The sequence below is a fragment of the Cetorhinus maximus genome, chromosome 3 (assembly GCF_964194155.1).
Source record: "Cetorhinus maximus chromosome 3, sCetMax3.hap1.1, whole genome shotgun sequence".
In the NCBI taxonomy this organism is placed as follows: domain Eukaryota; kingdom Metazoa; phylum Chordata; class Chondrichthyes; order Lamniformes; family Cetorhinidae; genus Cetorhinus; species Cetorhinus maximus.
Window position 1 is genome coordinate 154,525,888 of NC_135881.1, and position 19,779 is coordinate 154,545,666.

General features: G+C 41.9%; 1 protein-coding gene across 4 annotated transcripts in view; it reads left to right on the forward strand.

Annotated features, from left to right (window-relative positions):
- LOC144678974 (inactive ubiquitin thioesterase OTULINL-like) overlaps window positions 1-19,779 on the forward strand; it is a 56,516-nt gene that overhangs the window by 26,768 nt on the left and 9,969 nt on the right. For all 4 annotated transcript variants that reach the window (XM_078539121.1, XM_078539125.1, XM_078539123.1 and 1 more), the window contains exons 2-5: window positions 13,316-13,472; window positions 14,670-14,692; window positions 14,794-14,885; window positions 17,645-17,794. In XM_078539121.1, the coding sequence (XP_078395247.1) occupies window positions 13,316-13,472; window positions 14,670-14,692; window positions 14,794-14,885; window positions 17,645-17,794 (422 nt within the window). The remainder of the gene's footprint in view (window positions 1-13,315; window positions 13,473-14,669; window positions 14,693-14,793; window positions 14,886-17,644; window positions 17,795-19,779) is intronic.

The following is a 19,779-nucleotide window of genomic DNA, read 5'->3' on the forward strand; positions in this document are numbered from 1 at the left end:
ATCGGTGGAGAAGAAAAGAGTCGACGTTTCGAGTCCACATGACCCTTCAACAGAACTGAAGTATAGTTAGGAGAGGGGTGAAATATAAGCTGGTTTAAGGTGGGGGGCGGGGGGAGAGAAGTTGAGGGTGGGGTGGTTGTAGGGACAAGCAAGCAGTGATAGGAGCAGATAATCAAAAGATGTCACAGACAAAAGGATCAAAGAGGTGTTGAAGGTGGTGATATTATCTAAGAAAAGTGCTAATTAAGAATGGATGGCAGGACACTCAAGGTACAGCTCTAGTGGGGGTGGGGTGGAAATACTGACAAGGTATTAGTTGTAGATTTAAAAATAATGGAAAAAGGTGGGAAAAGAAGAATCTATATAAATTATTGAAAAAAAAGGGGGGAGGGGGAGAAACGGGGTGGGGATGGGGGGAGGGGGAGTTTAAGATCTAAAGTTGTTGAATTCAATATTCAGCCCGGAAGGCTGTAAAGTGCCTAGTCGGAAGATGAGGTGCTGTTCCTCCAGTTTGCGTTGGGCTTCACTGGAACAATGCAGCAAGCCAAGAACAGACATGTGGGCAAGAGAGCAGGGTGGAGTGTTAAAATGGCAAGCGACAGGGAGGTTTGGGTCTTTCTTGCGGACAGACCGCAGGTGTTCTGCAAAGCGGTCGCCCAGTTTGCGTTTGGTCTCTCCAATGTAGAGGAGACCGCATTGGGAGCAACGAATGCAGTAGACTAAGTTGGGGGAAATGCAAGTGAAATGCTGCTTCACTTGAAAGGAGTGTTTGGGCCCTTGGACGGTGAGGAGAGAGGAAGTGAAGGGGCAGGTGTTGCATCTTCTGCGTGGGCATGGGGAGGTGCCATAGGTGGGGGTTGAGGAGTAGGGGGTGATGGAGGAGTGGACCAGGGTGTCCCAGAGGGAACGATCCCTATGGAATGCCGCCAGGAGGGGTGAAGGGAAGATGTGACTAGAGCTGTACCTTGAGTGTCCTGCCATCCATTCTTAATTAGCACTTTTCTTAGATAATATCACCACCTTCAACACCTCTTTGATCCTTTTGTCTGTGACATCTTTTGATTATCTGCTCCTATCACTGCTTGCTTGTCCCTACAACCACCCCACCCTCAACTTCTCTCCCCCCGCCCCCCCACCTTAAACCAGCTTATATTTCACCCCTCTCCTAACTATACTTCAGTTCTGTTGAAGGGTCATGTGGACTCGAAACATCGACTCTTTTCTTCTCCACCGATGCTGCCAGACCTGCTGAGTTTTTCCAGGTAATTCTGTTTTTGTTTTGGATTTCCAGCATCCGCAGTAGCTTTTTGTTTTTATTTCTATTTACCACAATTGGGTCATCCCCATCGTGTATTGCTCCCGGTTCTCTGGCCTAGTGTCTTTATTTCAGTCTGTTACAACGTCTTTGAGGTAACAACCCTCTCCATTTCATCATTGATATGTCATAACACATCTGAATTGTCAAGACTTAAAAGAGTGGATTTTTGGTTTTGCACGATCAGTATTGTTATAGGAGACCTTTCTAAGTCTTTTCAATTCACATCACTGTCACCACTATCATTAGATGGTCTCTGTGATGACACGCCACCTACTCACAACCCTCTACTGCTCTTGCTCCTCAAATATGTCTCCATAAGACCATAAGACATAGGAGCAGAAATTAGGCCATTCGGCCCATTGAGTCTGCTCCGCCATTCAATCATGGCTGATAAGTTTCTCAACCCCATTCTCCCGTCTTCTCCCCGTATCCTTTGATCCCCTTAGCAATCAAGAACCTATCTATCTCGGTCATAAATACACTCAATGACCTGGCCTCCACAGCCTTCTGTGGCAATGAATTCCATAGATTCACCACTCTCTGGTTAAAGAAGTTTCTCCTCATCTCTGTTCTAAAAGCTCTTCCCTTTACTCTGAGGCTGTGCCCTCGGGTCCTAGTCTCTCCTACTAATGGAAACATCTTCCCCACGTCCACTCTATCCAGGCCTTTCAGTATTCTGTAAGTTTCAATCAGATCCCCCCCATCCTTCTAAACTCCATCGAGTATAGACCCAGAGTCCTCAAACGTTCCTCATATGTTAAGCCTTTCATTCTTGGGATTATTCTCGTGAACCTCCTCTGGACCCTCTCCAGGGCCAGCACATCCTTCCTGAGATACGGAGCCCAAAAGTCTCCTAAAAGACCCAAAGAAGGGTCTCCTCTCCTGTTTCTTTAGCCAGATGATTCCCTCTCCTCTATGTGTCAGACCTGAATGTTGCACTTGCACCAGACATCTTGTGTCTTACACTTACACAGAAGGTTGACCAGCTCATTAAATCAAAACTGGAGTTGATAGATCCAATGTAGTTCTATAAGTAGAAAAAATTGGATCGAGCTGCATGTGACACAGTGCAAACATAACTTGACCTGATCTGTGCTCTGTACCTTGTTACTAGGTTTCTAGCCGCCCCCTTCCTCCTCTCCTCATTTAGCAGCTAGTTGAAGCAATTGGCGGTGGTGCAGCCGGAGGTCTCCTGCATGGTGGAAGTGGGACCAGCCAAAATACCTGCTCCTCAACTTCCAATTGCAGGTTCCCTCCCCACTGCTGGAGTAGCTCCTCACAGATTCTCTCTTCCACGCTTGCTGCTTCTCTGCATGTTTTCCTGGAAGTGATACTTCAGTTGTACAGAGTGTTGGTCAGACCCCATCTGGAGTACTGCACTTTAGGAACCAAACATTAGGAAAGATATTTTAGCCTTGACGAGGCACAGATTCACCAAAATAACATCAGGATGTAAATTATGAGAACGGGTTGAATGAACTTTTGCCCTATTATTCCCTCGAGTTTTAGAAGGTTGAAAGATCTAATCAAGGGCCCAGATACTCTTCCCCCGGGTCGGGTGTGCAAAGTTGGGAGATTTCTTGGCTCGCTGAACCTGGCCTTTAAAAATGGCCACCCGCAGCTCAGCTTTTTGGATGGGGGGTGGGCGACGGGCTTAAATAGGAGTCAGGCCAGACGACCCTGGAACAAAAGTGGAGACTACCAGGCGTGCAGGCGGGCTGGGTGCAAGGCCTGCTTCTGTGCTCCAGCACTGCATTTTAAATAAATTAAAAAATAAAAATAAAACAAGAACACCCATCCAGCCCTCCCCTCCTCAACCCCCCACCACACACTCCATATGCTCCATCCATGCCAACCTATACCAATACATGCGCCCACTCACCACCTTGGACCCTCATACCCTTATGCCCACCCATGCCCCTCTATCAACCCCCATGGCCCCTCATATTCCTATGCCAACTTAGTGCCAACTCATGCCCCCCACACACCACCCTTTGCCCTTCCTCCATACCAACTCACCTAGTATCCTTGGATAGTTCATGGGCAGCTTTGGCACTTTCTGGACAGCTTTAGAACTTCCTGGACAACTATGACAGTTCATTGACAGCTGGACAGTTCCACTGAGTTTGTGCATAATCATATTTAATTCTAACCTCACCTCTCCAAAGGGGTATTCTAGCTATCCAAGGGATTCACCAAGTTCAGACCTCCTTTTTCCTGGCCTGCTCTGTGCACTCCGGGATTCACGCCACTGAGGGTTCAAAAATCAGAAGTCAGAGGAGGCAGCTGGTGATTTAAGTGGCCAGCTGCATCCGCGATTCGCGCATGTGTGAACTCCGGCATGACTCCATTCCCACCCCCTGCCAAGATGGGAAATGCCGGGTTCGGAGGTGGGACTTAGAAAATTCAGCCATTTCTGGGATTTTCGCCACGATGGAGAGCCTCTCTGTCGTAATGAAAATCTGGGCCAAAGTGTTTAAAATGATAAAGGGTAGATACAAGAAACCGTTTCCTCTGGTAGGAGACTTTAGAGCAAGAGGACAAACTCTTATTTAAAAGTAGAACAGGCTTGAGTAGTTGGATAGCCTACTTTGTTCTTGTGCACTTATTTTTCTATGAATGCGAACCATTATCAACTGTCAGAGTGGGCAGATTCTGGCAGGGAAGTTCCATCTGGATCAGAAGCGAACTATTGGCCAAGGAAGCAAGTGAATTGCATATATAGGATTTGATGCAGCTGTTTTCCTTGTCTAATAAAGGTGATACTGATCGTTGTGGCCATACATGTTCCCTTTTAAAAATGATGCCCTTTACGTTGAAGCTACTTCCAGAAATGTAATAAATCCAAACATTTGTGTAGAAAGTGAGAGTTGATTTTCATGAATATAGTTTCTGTGAATAAGAAAACCTGTGTACTAATAAATCTACTATCCTAAATGTGAAACAATACTGGCATCCTATAACAATTTTAAGAGTGAAGATCTTTTTTAGGGGAATTATTCACTTTCGAGTTGGATCATGATAGTGCAATTGAAGAGTGAGATGAAAAAATAATGCCTCAATGTCTGTTGAGCTTGTTTTCTTAAAAAGATAATTTGTTCTGCAAATACAGGTTGCAACTTGTATTTCTGACTGGTGATCAGTGACTCTTTAGCATATTGCATTTCTGCAAGAATTAGACACAATGGCCCCAGTTTTACCTAACCCAACCATTTGCCCAGTTGGAATGCAGTGGCTGAGCAGTTAATAACAGCAGTGGCTCAGTGGTAGCACTCTTGGCCCTGTGTCAGAAGGTTTCATTCCAGAAACTTGAGCACAAAATCTAGTCTGACACGCCAATGCAGTACTGTAGCAGTGCTACGAAAAGTGCTGTCTTCTAGATAAGATGTTAAACTGAGGCTCTATCTTTCCACTCAGGTAGACATAAAAGATCCCATTGCACTATTTGACATTAAGCTTGATCTAGTCAAGCTGTCTGATTTGTCTGGTTTTCAGAAGTTTATAAAGGGGTGTAAATAATAAAAGTTCTGTTTGGCTAAGCCCCCAAATTTAAACTTGTATTCTGACGTCTCTGAAGGAACTATTGATTTGACTGGTCATCGTCTTCATTCGCATTGTATGCTGCTTTATCCTGCAAAAAGTGTGGGCAAGAGTTAGCGTGTGTGAAAGAGATGCTGAGAGAAAGTAAAATGCAGAGTTGGTAAGAAGTTGGTAATAAGTGCTCTGTAAATAGCCGAAGGTTTGAATTTTGTGGGCAAATGGTATTTAAGCCTGAACGCTGATTTAAATGGAGTATAGCTGTTGAATATTGGGAGGAAGCGTTTAGCAAGTTGTCAGCTAGTTGTTCTGCTTTCCATTTTTTGACTTGACTAATTCTTTGATCCTCTCATTTAAGTAACATAGTAGTGAAGCAGCTGTGGTGACAGTTGCCTATCAGCTGAATCATTCATTAGTTTTGATGACATCATATCTAGTCATTGTTCTGAGTCTTTTTGCACCACCTCCTCATCTTACTCTTTTCTTTCCTGCTATCCAATCCTCTAATGGAAATGCATTTGTCCTTTGAACATAATATCTGAGGAAGCTTTCATCCCATGATGATGGCCTAAGATTTGCTGGTTGCAGGGATGTTATAGGACTTGCCTGCATGGGATTAGAATGAATAAGTACAGGAGGAGGCCATTCAGCTTGTTGTCTGTGTCTGCTCTTTGATGCAATTATTTAATTAATCCCCCTTCCTCTGGCTCTTTCCCCATAGGCAATGAAACCTCTTGGTTCCTCCTGCACTCCTCAAAAGTTTCTGCCAATTCTGTTTCTGTGTAAAAACTGCACGTGTCAGTCAGTCACTGAGTTACACTGCCTGCATCAAACATCCCAGGCCTGTTCAGCATTCGCCACTAATAGTGTTTTCTAAGGTTAAAGGGCACTTTGGGCTTGCCATCCTCCCCTTGCTGTTTGGCAGCATCTATGCGGTAGATCCAGCACTACTGGACAGGGTAATCTCTCCATAGTCATCGTTGATGATCCTTCTTGCTACTTTGGGGAAGAGGGTGGTTGCGACCCCATCTGCTGTTTCTGTGACCCCAACTGGGGTCGTGACCCACAGTTTGGGAACCACTGTTCTATGGCTTCTTGCAGCCTACAAAGAGAGGAAACTTTCATCTTTTCCCATGCATTTTGTTTGGATTTGAGTCCTGTTGATAGTAGTAAAAACTCACTAAACTAACTACGCAGCATGCAGCCCCGCTTTGTGACAGAATTTTCATTTGAATCTTGATAATTAGGGAAATTGTTTCATCGTTTAAGTCTTCACAGTAATTAAACAGAGAAGTAAAACCCACTTCTTTTAGTATTTATATGGTACCCACTTTTTTATTGTTATGATTGATCAGTATTAGGTAAGCTTATCTACCCCTTTTGTAAATTGTTAAAAAGTTGTCAAATAAAACATTTTGTACATTAAACTGCAAGCTTTAAAGCTTAGATTGACAGCCTACATGATACATGAGGTTTTATCAATGTATTATGTAACTCCATCATTGCGATCTGAGTTCTGTATTTTACAGCTCAGGTAATAGTATCACAATGGATAGTATTGGGACTGAGAACTTCTATCTCAAGTACCTCCCTTCTTACCACTATCTCCACATAGATAAGTCTCACTTCAGGTTGCTTTGTTCAATAAAAATCAGACGTATAGCAGAGCAATGTATGGATGTAATAGCAAAACAGACAACAAGTATCCAAGCTTGGACTGCCAAACAAACTGCTACAGATAATTGGTGGGTAAGGTTCATCTCCTGCTGAGGTTTCATTGCTGTAGGTTAATCAGTTTCTCAGCTCGCACTTCCTCCATATTTGTTTTATATTCACTTTCAATTTGTAGTTTTGACCTATACGTGTTGCAATATATTAGATTTGTGCCCCCTTTAAATAAGCTGTACTTTTTTTCCACTTCCATAGCACTTGGCTCATTCTAAGTGCAGTCAGAAGTTAGAACAGTCCCTTTTAAGAGTAAATAGCCAAATTAAAAGGGAGGGCCCCTGTTCTCTTGCAACAATGTTCTAAAAATTGGAACAGAATTCTAGGAGAAATTATCTGAAATGCCCTTTTTAAGATACAAACCAAATTTGTGAACTTGATGTGTTCATATTTATACAGTTATACCTGTGCAATAATAGCTATGCTGATCAGATCATTTTGCACTGTCAGGAATGGGCCTAAGACCGTCACTTTCGACCCTGAAAATTACCCAATCTACCTCACCAGGGTAATCTATCTCAAAAACTTGAACAGGTGAAGCTAGCTGTTTCACGCTGCTACTGTGCAGTAGCAACACGAAGTGACATTCGCCACTAACAGGATAATGCCATCAGCCAAAAAGACGTTCTGCCTATCACACAAATGAGTAAAATAAAAGCAATATACTGCGGATGCTGAAAATCTGAAACAAAAACAAAAGTAGCTGGAAAAACTCAGCAGGTCTGACAGCATCTGCGGAGAGGAAGACAGAGTTAACGTTTTGAGTCCGTATGACTTCATCAGAACTAAAGAGAAATAGAAATGTGAAATATAAGCTATTTTAGGGGGGTGGGACACGTGGAGCTGGATAGGTGGAGGCAAAGGAGAGATTACCAAAGATGTCATAAACAAAAGGTCAAAGGGGTGTTGACGGTGGTGATATTAGCTAAAGGATGTGCTATTGGTGACATTAATGGTAGAAAGCAGGATGAGCAAGTGACACATGGCCCTAGTGGGGGTGGGGTGGGTGGAAGGGATCGAAATAGGCTTAAAAGGTGGAGATAAAACAATGGAGGAAACAAATTTTAAAAGTAATAATAGAAATAGGTGGGAAAAGAAAAATATATTAAAAAATATATACTAATTAATAGAAAAAGGAGATCGAAAAGGGGGTGAGGATGGAGGAGAGAGTTCATGATCTGAAGTTGTTGAACTCAATGTTAAGTCCGGAAGGCTGTAAAGTGCCTAATCGGAAGATTAGATAAATGAGTAATGTGGTTTATGAATATCAATGCCAGTGTGATGCTGGGTATGTAGGCCATACGGTCCAAAGACAAGCAGATTGTATCTATTGGCACGTTCCTTCTGCTGTTTGTAACAGGCAGGGTACAGAGCGTACCCGACCAGCCCGTGCTTGCAAAACTCAAAACACAGTGTCCAACATTAGATGTGATTCCACAATTGGACAACATTTGCTAAATGATTCTGTGTGCTAAGAATTACGCTGACAACCAATTTAAGATTGTCAGTTGGGCTTGCAGTGTGGAGCACTTGCGTGTACTGGAAGCTATGTACATTAATACACAGGGCCCTGTCCTTTGCAGACAGAACATGTACAGATGTTTCAGCTAAACAAAATAAGTGACAGCCATTCGCTGGTTCCATCCTTGGGGAAATTGTTTGGCTAATCAGATTCAAGCTCTCTGGTTTAAATTCCAAACAATGCTTGGCAGTTAACTGTCAGTCACCATCAACTGGTGCATTCTCCATGGGAATGCCTCCACCAGAGTCCACTTGCCAACTAATCAGCACTCTCATACAGTATAGATTGTTCCCTTTACATTTGGTATTCTTCGAATGGTCCTGATGAGTGCAAGACAAAAAGCTTCAACAAAAATTTCTCCTCGTTTCAGCAATACTCAAGTTCTATACTACAAAACAACAAATACACTTAGTCTAAGTAGTTATATCTACTAATAGAAAAGGAAATGCGTATATTGTTTCCACAGAATAGTTTATACAAGCAAGCTAACCTCTATTAACTGAGTGTACTGTGAGCTAGGGCAGTTCCGCTCTTAGATTCTGGTTGTTGGCTCGTAAACTGATTCCCATAGATGGATAATTAACACAAAAGCATTTGGAAAGAGAAAATTGGCACTACATTCATCTGCATCAATACAGCCTTGTTCATTTGCACTGCCTCCTGACATTGTACTTAAATTTTAAGGGTAAGTTTTAAGTTCTCTTACTTACAGATATCTTTGAGCTACACACGAATTACGAGTAGGCCACTTATGTTCTCTGCATCTATAGCGACACCTGTAAATTGCAAGAGACCTTAGGCAATGGCATCAGCTGTCCTATTATGCAGGTGTCCTTATTTTCAAAATGGTCATTTGTTTAGTCTAAACCTTTCAGTAGAATGTGGGGGTTCTTTAATCAGCATCCTTAGCAGCAGAGAAACTTCTCCTATCCCAGAGACAGTGCCATGCAACAACAAATCCTATTTATATAGCACCATTAATGAGTTATAAGCCTCAAGGTGTTTCACAGGAGCATTAGCAAACATATTTTGACACTTATTGTGCCACAATAAGGATATATTAGGGCAGGTGACTATAACCTTGATCAAAGGGGCATGTTTTATCGAGTTTTAATGAAGGATGGAGAGGAAGAAAGGCAAAGAGGTTTAATGAAGAAAATTCTAGAACTTGGCATTCAATCCTAGAGATACAATCTCTGTGCTATGCATGTCAGGTAACGAGCTCTCCGTTCCACAAAAAATGTTTTTCTACAATACCTGTTGACCTGTGTTTTTAAGTTGTAAAAGGTATTAAAGGACATCCATAGCTTGTGGTCTATGAGTGTCATTTTTTTTTTTCAGAATATCTCTTGGACTGCATTTTCATGGTGTTTGTAGAGACTCTGGAGACCTTTAAAATGGCGGGCAGGTCCCGGATCGGGAAGTTCCACCTCCATTTCCGGCAGATTCTATTTTTGCCAGGATGAGGAATGAGGGTGCGACATGACTTCCATGTACTGAGTTCAGACAGACTCCATTTTCACTGGAGTAAGGGCCTACTGCAGTGTGGTAATTACGTATGTTTAGAAAGGTTGTAAATACTCTTGAAGGGCAGATCAGGTACGTAGAATTGTTAAGCTGTCAAGTTATTTAAATGGCCAGCCCTTTACTAATGGAAAAAAAAAACTGCCTACCCATGTCAAAGTTGAACAGAAATCTGTTCTTCTGGTTTCAATAGCTGTTTGTTAACATAATCCTAACTGTTATCAGTATAGCATTATTAATCCTAGGTTGCTTTCCATAACCTATCATCACAATGGGGTGTTGTATGTTCACAGTTGATTGACTGCTCACAAGAGTATATTAAAGGATTAGTTGCATTTAATGTGGGGTTATGAATACAAACTTTGCTTTTATAAGGAATTAATTACTTGAGGGGATTTAAATGTATTGAATGGGATTTCATGAATGGGAGTCTTTGTTTATTATAGTGAAAGCTATCATAGATAGTTATATCTTTATTTCATCTCAACATGGCTCCTGAGGTCTGCCTATAGTGGATACTGGGTGGGTTGGCATGGAGGGGGTAAAGGCAAAGTTGGTGGGGGGCATTAGTTGGCATTAAGTTGCCATGGAGGCTATAAGGGGACATGGGAAGGTGGATGGGTAACCTAAGTTGCATGGAGGGTGGTTGGGGGCCATGAGTTGGCATCGATGGGGCATGGGGAGTGGGTGAGGGTGATGGAGTGTGAGGGGTTAGGGCTAGAAGGCCTAATATTTAATGAAACAACTGTGACAACGTCCCAGAAAATGGAGGCGGGCCTTTTTAAACAGCTCGCTTCAGCATATGACAGCCCCTCTGGTTGCCTCCGATCCGCATCCGGGGGAAGCGGGGCCGACTGCATCCCACCCCTGCCTCAGAAAGAAAATCAGGCCATTTGGGGAACCCTGAACTGGGAAATTTCCTCATTCGAGCTATCCACCGCCACCACCAGAGCAAAAATCCAGCCCCTTGTACATTTTGCCACCCAAGTTATTTGGGCCTCTCAATAGGTGTTCATTTTTTTGGGAGTGTCCATTTATACATTTTTCTCTGTATATTGAGTGTCATTTAAAAATCTGGGATCAACTTCTTTTGTTGATCCAGATCCTCCTTCAATCTGTGTTACTCTGATAAGATTGTGATTCAACCACAATTTGATGTCATCTGCAAATTTAGTTGCCATACTGTCACAGGATGGAATTGTTTATTCCTTTTGGCTAGCTGTATGTGTTTATGAAGTAGAGCATGATTTCAGTGAAGATGTTAGGAAAACTTCTCAGATATCATATTAAAAGAGCTTGCTAATTTGATTTTTATAACAGGGGTCTAAGCGCCCCATGTAGATCCTGAAACCTTGCAATTCAGTCCTTAACTGAGGCAACCCTGTTTTGCTGGAATTGTATTTCTTACTCAATGGTTTGACATTTTTGAATAATGCTGCCAGGATATTTAGAAATGACTATTAATTAGCACCGGGGCCTCATTGCTAGATAAATCCTAAATCTCAACATCTGTAAGTATCATCAGCTTGAGATACATACACTGGTCTTTGGAGTGTTTACAGTAATTTGTATGTCCCTTGAAGATGATAAGCTCAGGTGCTACTATCATGCAATAATTATTCATTGAGAAAGCGTACTCACTGAAAAGCTAACAATTGATTTATAGTATGCATGGAATGGCAATAATTGCCTGCAGAGGATGCCTGAGTGGTATGAAGAACTTTTCAGAAAGGTTTGCCTTTAATGGCCAATGTTGTTGTACTTGTTGATGGATCTAAATCAGTGGTTCTCAAACTCCTGGTTGAAGGACCCCTTTTCAAATGGAATAGTAATCATGGACCCCTCCCAAATTATAATGCTTTTTGATAGTCATAATAGGAAAGTGCTGCATGTTAAGGGTGTTTTAATAATTTTTTTTTGAAAATGATAAGTATTTATTTACAAATATCAGTGAGATGGGTGGGCCTACTTCTCATTGCAGAGTCTGATTATCTCGTCTTGTCTCACAGGTTGAGATCTTCTATGTTATGGGATTAAATGTTGGTTTTGTAGTTTAAAGTTTAAGACGTTGAGCTGAAATCTGTATGTTATTGTGTATCCGGGGTTTGGGGCCACAGAGACCTAAACAGGCAGTTGACTAGTCATAACCAATTTTAAGATGGTTTATTAAGAAGCAATAGTTTAGATATGATATATTAACTAATTAGGCAGTAAAAGCATACAATCCGTAACAGCTTGTGATAACAGCATTCCGCTCTCTAGTTGACGTGTTAGGAAACTCTTCTCTCAATCCCTCGGTCTTCCTCCTCCTCCTGTGGTCCATTTTTCATCTGAAGAAGGCAGCTGCCCAATGAGCATTGCCGCCTCACCAGCACCTCAGCCCCCTACCACCAGTATGACACCAATATGTATACCCTTTTTGGGGGGGCTGGTAGCTTACCCAGTGTCAATCATCTATTCAACCAATGAATACATGAGAGGTACTCAATACATCAGGGTGGTCACCACCCACCTTGTGCATCACCCTGCTCGAGTCAGCTTTTTAGTTTACGTCTTACTGAGGGTCATACCCTGGCCCTTTCTAAACCCTTGCATAGATAAGGGGGTGCACAAGTTGCCTTTCTACCAGCTTAGGAATGTCAACATGGCAGCCTGAACTAAGACTGTTTAGAGGTCAAAGTATTTGGAAATCCTCTTTCCAGAGAGAGCATCAGTGCTGTTTAGCTAATCCCATAAAATGCAGAAAATACTGGTTTATTAAAGACCCCAACTTCTTACAATTGATTTAATTGGCAAGTTGAAGGAGTGGTTATAAATTCTGTGAAATTAGTGTTACATGGGAGCGCAGAAATAATCTTCAGTCTGTGCAATGAACTGTTCATACTTTGCATAAACACTGATAGACCGCTGATCTAGATCCATGTTCATTTGAATCTGTATATCTGTACCAGAGGTTCCAGGGCTGTCCTGCCTCAGGGCTGCTGATTGAGACAGCAGATCCGACTCCAGCTTGAACTGGGGCCTTTCACCATGGAAATCCCATTTCCTGGCAGCCTCGTGATGGAGGCGGTATTGCAATGGCGGGATTCGTCCCGTCACCTGATTCCTGCCTCTGATATGATAATCCGGCCCTAACTGTCTTGACCTTTCACTTGGGTTTCTCAGTTTGAAGAATTTAAAAAAGTGACACACTCACCTGAATCAGAAAAATGTGGTTTGAAACGCTGCGTGTGGAAGTCACTACATAATCAAGCTGGCATTCTTGTGAGGGAGAGCTGCAATGTTGGAAGTGCTGTCTTTCAGATGATATGTTAAACTGAGCCCTTGTCTGTCTTCTCGGGTGAATGTGATGGATTTCATGGAAACTATTTGAAGAAGAGTAGGGGAGTTTTCCTGGCCAACGTTCATCTCTCAACCAATCACACCAGAAAACAGATTACCTGGCCATTTATCACATTGCTGTTATGGGACTTTATTTGCAAATTATCTGCTGCATAGTAACACTTCAGAAGTTATTCAATGACTTGCAAAACGACTTCGAGCATCCTGAGGACATATAAACTGCTATACAAATGAAAGTTAATTTTCCTTTCCTTCCTCCTTCACTCAAAATTACGGTGAACCTGAAATTTTGGCATGGTGCTTTTGCTCCTTCATATTGAGTAAAGTTGGTTATTTTCCCATTACAGAGGCAAAAATACACTCCACGAGAGAAATGGTCTCCTGGATCATAGACTCTACCTGGAAAAAACTTCAGAATCCATTCATCGTTGGAATAGTAGCAATATTGTTGAGCCCATGGTTTATCAGAAGACCTTATACTTGGGTAGGAAATCTTGTAAAGTGGTAAGTGTACTTATTTTATCTGCTATCACTTCAAATGTCCAACTGTTGTGCTGCTCTCCCTATAATCTCTTCCTTTCCTCCCTTCCTCTCATCCAGGTGAGGCTAGCTATCTGTACCTTTTTTAATACCATTTCTCTAGGTTACCTTGGTAATCCTGTAGTGTCAGCTCCTGAAAGTCATTAATGAATAGCTCCGCATATCCCTGTTGTTTTCAAAATCAACACAGCTTGCTTGAAAACATGACAACTCCTCGTTACTATGGCAGGTGACAACAGTGAGAAAAAACACACTGTTTTTATCACCAGTAGTAACTTGAGTAAATTTGTTTCTTTAAACTTACTTCAACATTCAGGGCAATGCCTGCCAACCCTGTGCATCTGTACCTAGAGAGTTATTAAAGGGGAAGACAAGTTTAAGAACTGTATGTTTTGTTCAATTAATTCCCTTAAACTTTCTGGAAAACAAATAATGATTTGTGCTGATATTAAGCTCATAACATATATGCTGCCTATATGTCTACTCAAAACTATAATTTAACTTTTATTAATTGATTGATGCATCAGTTTATAATGATTTTAGCAGTGGTTAAATTCTAGGATCTGAAAAAAACTTTGCCCCCGACCAAAAAATGGTGTTCATCATTTTTTAATCATTTACAGCAGACTAATAGTTTTTACAGTACCATAGACTACTTTCAATAGGCCAAACTAAATATATCATCATATTCTTACGGGTTTTGGGGGAAGTTCTCTATGTTGCAAATATCTATATTTTAAAAAATGATTTAGTTGGAACACCAGGTGGTGAAATACAGTGTTGGTCGACAGTCACATATTCACTGCCCCAAAATGCTGTTAACAAGCCTCTATACTAATGGCTAACTGGAGGTTATGAATTTTGGAATTCTATATTCATAAAACACGCAATGCGGTGCATTGTATCTCTTGGAGTGGCCAGAGAGGATGATAGTTCTTTAACCCACCTTCTTCATTCAGGGTGTGCCACTTGAGAGCAGAGTTCAGAAACTTGCCTTGTAGGGAATTGTGAGCATGATTGCGTGACCATTCACTTGGCTCTCATTGCACTCTTAAGTTTGAACTGATCTGAAATAATGGTCAATGTTTTGTATATACTTTTTTAAAGGGTAAACCAACTACTCAAGCTTGATTCTTTTCCCCTCTCATTTTACCATTACAGGCTATTTAGGATAAGAAACAAAAGTAAGAGATGATTTCTTTCTGCATTGTTTATTATTTTTACATTGATTTTGTCCCATAAATTAAGCAGTGGAATAATATTTTTGTGCCTTATCTTGGTTCAGAGAACACTGCCGTTGGTCCTTTAATGGATCTTTTGGAATATGGAAAAATGGAATGGAAGGGACATACCAAACAAGCTGAACAGATGAGAAAGGTAACAATAATGCGAATTATAACTATTGAGACATCCATTATAAAGTACTTTTGAAACAATATGTGTGTGGTTAGAGTGCAATTACTTCATAATATAAATGGATAGTTACAACATAGCACAGCAACCTCTTAGTTGCAGATTGTCCTCAACATCATAGTCATGTATAGCAATTAATTCTGTGTCCTATTTTCCAAATTCAATACTGTTTAGTTTTCCTCATCCACTCAGGGCTTTCCCCCAGCTCAACTGAGATTGTCAGCTCATCTTTCAAAGTGGATTAATACCAATAATTTACTTTGCACCATTCTATACATAATATCTGTACAATAAGTTTATCTTGCTTGCCTAGTTGTTTGCCTAATTATTTACATCTTTCCTTTGTCAAGGAAAACATGGTATGGACAGTCAATTTGTTCAGTTTTTCCTGTTGGAGGAGTTGGTGGGCAAGAGTTGAGGACTTGAATCAATGTGTTGAATTTTAACGTAAAAAAGGGTGATTTGGGTTGGGTGGGGGATTAAAGTCTCAAGAATTTGTTCCCAGACCCAACCACCAACTCTAATATGACCATTTCCAGCTTTAACTGAGGCTGGGAGATGGACGGGTGACCAACCAGTTCCAAGGAGGGGAGCTGGAATTTAAAGTCTTATAATGAGGTTGTGAACCTTATTATTGTTCACTTCTTCAACTTGAACTCTAGTTGGCTGGGTTTCCTGAATTACAGAGGAAGGATGGAGAACTATAGGACACCGGTTTAGGTGATTGGCAACATGAAGATGCAGCAAGTTGTTAGAATATAGAATCCACAGTCAGAGTGTGGTGGAGGTGGATTCAACTGTGGCTTTCAAAAGAGCATTATCTGAAGAAAAAAAAAGGACAGGGCTGTGCAGAAAAAGCATGGGAGTGGGACTAGGTGAGTTGCTCCTGCAGAGAGCAAGCATGGACATGACAGGCTGAATGCCTACCTTCTGTGCTGTAACCATTCTGTGATTCTTCAGGAAACCCTGCAGTTTCATTGAGATGGGGACTTGGCAGATCCAGGAGGTAAGTGCCTTTACACCTACCTCCTGAATCCAGGTCCCTCCCTCCACCAGCAGGCCCAAAATATCCTCCTCCCTCCATCTCCCAGTTCCTTGATTTCCCCCTCCCCCCACCACCCCCCTGACCATCACTATCAGACCACTGTTTCATTTAACTTTCCCCTGAACCCCATCACCAGGTTTCTGATTTCCCCATCCCCACCATCTAGGATCAGCCTGAAAAGAATTCTCAGGACTTGCTGGATTTTCAATTTTTGACCGTTTAAATTTGAAAATGAAAGGCAATGCTGCTCCTTTACGAATAAACTACCTCTGTGAACTTGTCATGCTGCAATTACACCCTCGTGCCAACAACGGCGCTGCATTATCACTATTGGCTGAACGATGTAATTGGAGCACAACAAGGTTACCTCGAAGTTTTCCATTATAGGTATGGACAAAGCAATTTATAAGTTAAAATGTTGATACGAAGGACATGCAGACATTAGACAGACATCTTTCTTCAACAGTCCCTCCACAAAGTGTTCCACCAAATAACAAAACAGAACTGGTTTAAACTAACCAATGAGATGGATATGAAGCTAATGGTCACCAATATATTTTAAGGACATTGAAGTATGTATGAGCTAGTTTGCATTTAGACTTTATCTGTAATATATTATTTAATTAAATGTGGAATTGACAACTGGTCTCAGTAATGGTGCCACGAAACTATCATCAATTGTCACAAAAACCCATCTGGTTCACTAATGTCCTTTAGGGAAGGAAATCTGCTGTCCTTACCTGGTCTGGCCTACATTTAACTCCAGACCCACAGCAATGTTGTTGTCTTTTAACTGCCCTCTGAAATGACCCAGCAAACCACTCAGTTCAAGGGCAGTTGAGGATGGCTAAAAAATGCTGGTGTTGCCAGCGATGCCTACATCCCGTGAAAGAATAAAGAAAAAAAAATCAGCGTGATATGGTTTTGCTTCACACAGACGTTGCATTTATACTATAAACCACATCTTCAATCTAGTGTCGAGGTTCAGTCTGACATTGGAACAAAGATCTCTGAAGGAGGGAGTCTTGTTCCACTTTGCTTTAGGGAGCCCTGGGCATTTATAACCTTATAAATTTACTGTCTGCGAAGTTGTTTTTTCTTCATACTCATGCTAAACTTAATGGGGGGAGGGTGGAGGGAAAGTTTGCTCACGTGTTGCTACTTTGCAGAGTTATGTTGGTTCCCTAGGGCAGATAGTGTGATGGGCTGCAACCTGTGCAGTGTTCCTCATTGATACCTTTGAAGAAAGCCTCGCAGGCTGCACGAGTATCAGCTTGTGATGCGCCTCGAGGGCCGCTATGCAAATCAGTCTCTTCCCTCCCATTAAGTCAGAATGTGCTGTTAATAAAACAAATTACTTTCTAACATTAAGTGAATGTAAATAGCAAGTATGTAAAATGTAGAGGTGCAAATGATCAGGACTGATTGTGCTGTGGATCGCGGTGTGAGACCTGCATGAATATTGAATATGATCTATTTGAGCATTGATTAATGATCATTACAAAGTGACACTCTAATTTGTCTGTTATGTGACTAGAATACAGGAAACTCAAGAAATTGTTACTCATCTATGAATTTGTAATGTTATCAATATACATTTTCAAATCCCTTAATGTGGTAAATATCATACATTGATTGTTGATTTGTAAACTGTTTCTTGTATGAATCTGTGTTCTAGGCTTATGAAGATATTTATTTGGGGCACAACATTAAAAACTTGCGAAACATCAGAGGAGATAACTACTGTGCATTGAGGGCAGTTTTGTTTCAGGTTCTCTGCCAGGGTATACCTCTTCCATCATGGATGAGGGAACAGGATGTAACCAAGGTAACTTGATGTTTCTAAACTATGTGCAGGCAAGTGCACAACTGTTATAGCTCAGTCCATTGAAGCATTGAAGGGTTGTCAAATGCATATTTTTTTCCCATTTTGTATATACACAAAAAGAATGTTACATTTCAAGCAGCCTTTGGGAAACCTGCATGATGCTAAACAGTTTTTTGTTTAACGATGTTTTTATTTAGAATATACTACATTTCTATTGTGGAAGGTTGATTTTTGTGTTGTGCAAACACGTAGTAGTTGAATATGATGCATAGCTATATGTCACTTTGGGGTAAAAACACAAAATGTTAGAAACACTTGGCAGGTCTGGCATCATCTATGGAGAGTGAAAAAACAGTTCATATTTCGGATTAATGAACTTTTGTTTATCTGACTTGGTAAAATGAATCGGCTTGAACAAGAGTTAAGAAAACATCATAAGCAGCTTTATTTTAACAAATTGTAAGAGATGTAATTTGTAATGGACTAGTGTTGTTTATAAAGGTGCTTCTAGCTTTACCAGGGATATTTTATGAGGTGAGCAACCTACTGTGCATTGTCTTCCTGCATTTATGACCTCACCTTATGTGGTCTCTATAGGCTTAACAGAGATTGGTCCACAAGCTGTGCTGGAAATATTCTGCCATGACGTAGTTGAATGTAATAGGAATCAACATGCTTGATTCATGATTGTACTTTGTGTTGTGATGCAAGTATGTTGGTGTATTGAACTGTCTCAGCATGCTTCGCATGGCTCTGACACAAAAAAAAAGTGATGCCGCTAGTATTGGCTGTGAGGAACTGAAGTTTGTTTACACCTGATCACCTTTGGTGATCTGAGATATGTGCTGGCAGTCATCTGCGCTAAATAAGGTAAAAGTATTTTTAAACATAAATGGGATAAAATCTGTATTAAGAAAATGAAATTTGTGATGCTGCAGTAGCATTAATATCAACCCCACAAGGTGGGATATGAACCTGAGACCTTTTAGACCAGAGGTCAAACGCTGCGGGTGGAATTATCCCAGATTTGCACTAAGTGTGGTAGCGGGCAGGAAAAAGGATGTTACCTGCCGGCCGCAATGGCAGCTTTTTGCCATATCATCCCAATCCTGCCTCATTAGTCATCCTTCCTGGGAAACATGCTGTATCGATGATGGGCAGGCTCTGATTTGCCTGCTATAGTCACCTTGCCACTTCATCAGCTGCACGCATGCCTTTCAGTGCTTCCAGCCCACAAATGCTGCAACGGAGACATGGCCCCAAAAGACAAGAAGACTTCAGCACACCCCCCAACCCCCCCACCCCAGGTTAATGATGCGCCCCCCGAGTGCTTTCTGAATGCCGTGGAGGCCCACTGTGATGTCCTGTACCCCCACTCTGGCCGCAGGAGGGGCAGCAACCTTACCACTCCGTCTTGGTAGGCGATGGCACTGATCACCACTACCAATGGTGCATAGAAGAGGTTGGCCATCCAATGTAGATAAAGGATAAATGATCTCATCCGTGCCACCAGGGTAAGGCAACCACCTTATCACTCGCAACACTCAAGCCCATTACACACTCACTAGCATCTCACTCACTGCCAGCTCAAGGGACACCATCACTCATTCCCTCACACAGGCCTCTTCGGCCCTCACCACCCTGAGGCCGCTTGCACAGATCAACTTGTGCCCCACACACACCCTGGGATACCCTCCTTCTCCAGCACAGCTCTCGTCCTACAGCCTCTTCCCTTGCCTGAGGCCACTTCTCCCCCTCCCCCAAGCAAGCCCTAGCCCTGCAGTTAGGGCTTGCTTGGGGAAGCCATCCCCGCCATAAGACTGGTTTCATGGATAGGCACTGGATCCAGAGCCCCCCTAAAAGTGATGATATGCTGCCTACAAAGCCTGGTGCTGATGACCGCGAATGCTGCCCAAAGCAAGGCAGGCAAACAAAAAACAAACCTCAAAGTCCCGAGTGAACTGCAGCTCGCCAGGTGCATGTTG